General features: G+C 29.9%; 1 protein-coding gene across 1 annotated transcript; it reads left to right on the top strand.

Annotated features, from left to right (window-relative positions):
* The first annotated feature begins 4,061 nt into the window (after positions 1-4,061).
* Positions 4,062-5,100, top strand: LOC149547529 (F-box protein At2g02240-like). The gene is made up of 3 exons (XM_089791689.1): positions 4,062-4,252; positions 4,345-4,466; positions 4,588-5,100. Exons 1-3 carry the CDS (start codon positions 4,097-4,099, stop codon positions 4,988-4,990), a joined length of 681 nt encoding a protein of 226 aa, XP_089647815.1. The 5' UTR covers positions 4,062-4,096; the 3' UTR covers positions 4,991-5,100.
* The last annotated feature ends 686 nt before the right edge of the window (positions 5,101-5,786 follow it).

The raw sequence follows: 5,786 nt of genomic DNA, 5'->3' as shown, positions 1-5,786 counted from the left end.
ACTTGAATTTCTATAAGGAGCAATCTTGAGCCTTCTCTAACATTCACCATCTGAGATTCTGACCCTTCTCTAACTTCTATTACTTGAACTTCTATAGGTAGTGATCTTGAACCTTCTCCAACATTCATTGTTTGAGAATTTGTAGGGAGCAATATTGACCCTTCACCCATATGTAGTTCTTCTACTTCTGTTGAGTCTCCTTCAACATTTCCTTCACCTTCACCTTGTTGATTGTCTACACTGCATTTATAAATTAATCAAATAAGATTAAAAAAAAAAAGATTATACATAATTAAATTCAAGACCAGTAAAATTTATATATATATATATATATATATATATATATATATATATATATATATATATATATATATATATATATATATATATATATATCCTATTTATTTTCATGATAATGTGCCAAAGGTTTTTGATGATTTCTTTTTTCTGCTTCATGAGTTTTTTTCCTTGCATGTTTGTTTTGTCTTCCTTTCTTGTTTCCCATCAAAAAATCATTAAAAAGAAAAATCATTGCCTTAAAAAAATTGTATTTACTAATAAAAATAGCCTTCACTATCAAATATTTGTCCTAAATGCATAAGTGACATCGACATTTTCTTTTTTGAATGCCCACATGAATATATAGTTTTTTGTGAGTTTGCACAAACATGTGTTTGTGCGAACATATCAAATATGTTCACATGAACACATGATTGTCAAAAAATTGTTGTAGTTTTCTTAGGAAAAAATTAAAATTTGTTGTTTTGACCACAAAATTGAAATCAAATGATCTCCTACTGTAAATTTAAAAATGTCAATTTGTGCTACTCAGAGAAAGCTTTCCAAAAACTAGAATTTTATTATCAAGACTTTCAAATATGAGTTTAACTCATTATAGGTTGATTAATGATTGAACATCAACTGACTTCAACACTTCAGGAAAACATGTAAATTAGGTCAAATTTTTCATGAAAAATATCTAGAAAATACATTACTGAGATAGCTTTCTATTGAAAAAAAGAAAATTTGAGTTATGATAATTTGAGTTCAAGTTATGTTTGTCAAAATGAACATATGTGTGAATTATGATTGATGTCACTTCAAAACTTCATAAACTATACAATATTCAACCAAATTGAATCAAACCAAATGAATCCTCTAGATATCAATGTTACAAATCCAACATCAAAATAATTACCTCATTATCATTTGTAGAAAAAAAAATTATGCTTGCAAAAAGTATTGTCACTCTTTAAAATTTGTGAATTTTCATATGTACCACTTTTCGAAGGAGAAGAAAATTTTGACCATAATAATTTTTTTTAAAAAATTAAAAAATATGCTTAGAGAGTAAGAATAGAGTACTAGAAATCACTAGTTTATGTTATCTTTAAATTATTTATAGTTTTAGAGATATAGTCACTCAAATGTGAGGTTTGTTTCAAAAATATTGATTTCAATGTCAAAATTGGTCAAAAAATGGCACCCACTATTGTGGGATCACCCATGATCTCTGTGTGTGTGGACACTAATATATGTTCATGTAAATATACTAAACATATATCATAGAGATTTCACATGAAATTTAAATATCCAAATTGTGAACCCACAATTCAAAACTTTAGCATCCACTAATCAAACCATCAAACAAAATAATAAAAACATCATTCCTAGACTAGGTAACTTAATTCCTATTAGAGTTCTAAGGATACAAAAATTCCTATATGGAGCATAACAAAAACTACTTCAAGGATGTTAAGACACACTCAAACCTATGTAACCCAGTAGACTTGATTCCTAAGATTTGCACATATCTGCATCATTTATGGACAACACACACACACACACACACACACACACACACACACACACACACACACACACACACACACCCCAACATGCAAGTAAGGGGAATTTGACATCACTTAGATTTCCTAAAAAAGTGACTATGATGACTTCACCTCAACCAAAAGAAATACTAAGAAAAGTACACACACACACACACACACACATATTATTGGGTTAGTTGGGTTAGCTTAAAAATATAATAACAACTACAGATTAAAAGAAACCATAATATATCCAACCATAATACTCGCTTAGAAGCCTAATAAATATATAAAGTATGATCTATGGAACTAATTTAAATAATATGTGTTTAATCTCCTAAGAGTATTGTTAGGGAATCACATAAATATTATATCAAACATGATCAAATATCTAATACAAACTCAGGTCTAAAAATCAAAAGAAAATGCCAAAGACTGTCACAAGGATATATATTAGAGATATTTTTAAACATTTAACATGGTATATCTCATTGACTAATTTCCTCAACCCAATCAAAATGCCCTATACATACTTTTAGATATTTGCTAAGTAAATGGATGTTATTTTATGTTTAAAATGTCTTAATGTGCATAATATAAAATATATAATCAAATATAATATTAAAGTTCTATATTTTTTCAGTCCTCTATAATTATTTATCAAGTTAATTATATAGTATCATTATTTTGGATGGGTGCAATCCAATTTTTTTAATTGTTCAAATGTACTTGTTACAATTCTAAATTCTAATTATACTTTTTTTGGGTTAAAGGGACATTACAAATTCACATCCTCACTTAGTTATTTGGTGTAAATTTTAATTCCTTACAATACCTCCATCAATGCTTAACTCTTTTTTGTTAAATCTCAATAATGTGTCATCGAAAAGATAAAAGTTAAAGGACAAATATAGTGCAATAATGAACACTACAGTCTATGTGTAAAACCCAACTAAGACAATACATAGAGAACTTAATTCTCAAAAAAGATAAAAACAAAAAAAACATAGTTAAGGCGATACTAATTATGTGATTATTTACAATAAGGATAACAACAATGAGACTTTTGGTAGGCTAACTACCTGAGTAGCTATTCCTTGAAATATGAAAGAGCTAATTGTATATACAATAAGACTCGTAGTCAATACAATAAGGCTCGGTATTAATGCACCTACTCGATAAACTACTTAAGTAAGTTCATAATTCAATCACAAAGATACAATGTTACACATTCATAGGAAAACATATGTCTTGAAATAATATCACGCATATACAAAACCCTCTTCATAAACTTGACCAACAAAGATTTAAGATTAGATACACCACCTAAAGAAATGCAAAAACCCTTAAGCATACCAACACGCTGCAACATACATTAGTGCCAATGGATAAGATGAATATGTTTGGCCAAACATTAAAGACCAAAATCATCAACACAATTCTCAAAGGATTGAACCAAACCATAATTTCCATTAAAACCAAAATGATCCAAAAAAATATTGACGCATGAAATGGCAATGTAGTTAATACTAAATAAATATTCTCACCTCTTAGTTTGTATATATATGTACGAACATTTTTCAAGAATTGAATGCTCAAATCTTAGTTTGTATTTAATATATATGTGATTCTCTTACAAACTATAATTCTAATCATACTATTAACTACTGTTCAGAGCCAAGTATTTATGCGAGTTGTTTATATAATGTTTGAGATTAATTGCATCAATGAATGCAGTTACATTTCTGTTAAACGATAAATTCATAAAAGCATCATGTATTTACAAAGGGAAAAGCTTGCCATGGTAGTAGGAAAGGAATAAGCATCCTCGCTAACTTTATATCACTTCAATCGTATGCTGATATTCGATCACTCCGAGCTTTAAAAGTGAGCATCAGCTGCGCGACACAATTTTTTACGTATTCTCATCCACCTACATATTGCATTTTTGTGGCAGTGGAGAATGGTGGGAGAGAATATATTTAAAGAAGAAAACAACGCCATTAAAATTCGATGCGTGTGAAAATGGACAATTACTGAGAACGTCTTCATTTGAATTTGATGGGACAGGGATAATGGCAAATCTGGCCAAATAAATCGGAATATTTTGCTAGGGTGGAAAGGATAAAGTAGACTGCTTTTATAGAGGAGTAGGCTATCGCATAAAATGTTGCTTGCAAACTAAGCTACTGTTTTTATGCGGTGGATAGTATAAATAAGGGTTTTCCATTCTGAATTACGAGCAATATTTCTCTGGAATTACAAATATGTCATATTTATATAGTGAACAGTGGTGGGATCAGTGGATTCCCAGAAATTACCGTGAAATCCTTGACAAGGCCGTCTCCCCAGTGCCTTATAATTCAAAAAGAGAGCTCTGGTCCAGGCTATGGGTGGGATTCTTAATAGAAGGAGGAACACAGGTATAAGGCATTCATATTTTTATATTTCTCTTGTTCTCAGTTGCTGTCTGTTAAGTAGCTTGACGTCAATTTGTTATCTGTCACGAATATAGAGGGTTTGGCTGGATAGATCAACCTATAAAAAGGTAGTCCTCATGGTGTCTGCAAAAGCTTTAGACATCAATGGGGGTATGGACAGTCGCTGCTGGCAATGGGTCGCAACGGACGACTCCAGGTACGTTAGTAGGCCATTGCAATTACATTTTCCTCATTATACAAATCCAATATATTCACATGATTTCTGGGTATAATAATTACTAATTTTAAAAAAAAAATTCTTTTGGGTAACAATCTAGATTTGACCAAGCTGCTCAGGCAAAAGATGTAGAGTGTTTTGAAGTGTGGCAACGCATTGACTGCACGCTTTTGACTCCCCAAACGATGTACAGCGCGGCGTTTGTTCTAAAGATAGATAGAAACAAGCTGACCGATTGTCCAACGCCCTTCAAATTTTCTTTAAAAGTTGGCAACGATATGCCGATGGATTCTGCTGTATATTTGGATAATATCAACAAGTCAGTTTCGAATCCTATCAGGACTCCTTGTAGAGCTACAGAAAAAGGATGGAGTGAATTTGTTCTAGGATCCTTCAATTCAAGCAGCGCGACAGCGATTGAAGTGAGTATGCGAAATGTGGACAGTGGTTTCCATAAGAAAGGCATACTATTAGATGGAGTAACGCTTACACCTAGACGCTAGAAACTGCATCAAGATATTTATTCTGTTATTTCTGAGTTATTTCTGAGGTGCTAGAAGATTAGAATACGATCACATATATATACAAACAAACCAAACTTTTGCCGTATGTATTTCATTTTGTTGCTTGGCTTAGAAATTTTGCTACTTATGTTCAATATGTTAAACCATAATTTCTAATAATAATAGTATTGACATGTATAAACTATGTTGACACTTATTTGTGTGAATTTTATATTCTGATTTTCCTTCAATCATTATTATTTTTTGTTTATTTAATCAAATATAATCTTGATTGGACATTATAATATTTTAGAAATGTTGGTGCTGTATATATATATATATATATATATATATATATATGAAGATAAAGTGTATATAATAACTATAGTATGTTGTTCTATGTTTTGTTTCAACTATTTTATACATTCTATCATTCTATCTTTTACGTTAAAAGTTAATATGTCTTAAGATTTATATCTTCTACACATTCTCTTCTATTCAAAATTGTAAAAAGTGAACTATTTCCTACCAAGTCTTGCATTAACTGAGTTTGTGTGAAATATGGAAACTATTCCACTAAAATAATATATCTAAGAGAAAAAATAGATTACTTTGTTTGGACTCTTTACTTTCAAACAATGTAGAAATGGAAACATTTTATAATAGTTAAATAATGAAAATTATTTTTTAATATAGAAGAAATAAATATTTTGATAAGTATGAAAAGCTTTAAAAATGTCAAAATCTAAAATCAAAACAAAAAAATATCGAAGAAAAAAATCTTGAAAATCTAGGA

Source organism: Cupressus sempervirens, chromosome 7 (assembly GCF_028749045.1).
Source record: "Cupressus sempervirens isolate cs-2001-9-10 chromosome 7, ASM2874904v1, whole genome shotgun sequence".
NCBI classification, from domain to species: Eukaryota; Viridiplantae; Streptophyta; class Pinopsida; order Cupressales; family Cupressaceae; genus Cupressus; species Cupressus sempervirens.
This window is presented reverse-complemented; position numbering and strand designations above follow the sequence as displayed.

Excerpts from the sequence above, each read along its gene's own strand:
- LOC149547529 (XM_089791689.1), top strand. The coding sequence starts at position 4,097 with ATGTCATATTTATATAGTGAACAGTGGTGGGATCAGTGGATTCCCAGA. Across the intron at positions 4,253-4,344 it reads TAATAGAAGGAGGAACACAG|AGGGTTTGGCTGGATAGATC; the intron begins GTATAAGGCATT and ends TCACGAATATAG. Across the intron at positions 4,467-4,587 it reads GTCGCAACGGACGACTCCAG|ATTTGACCAAGCTGCTCAGG; the intron begins GTACGTTAGTAG and ends GTAACAATCTAG.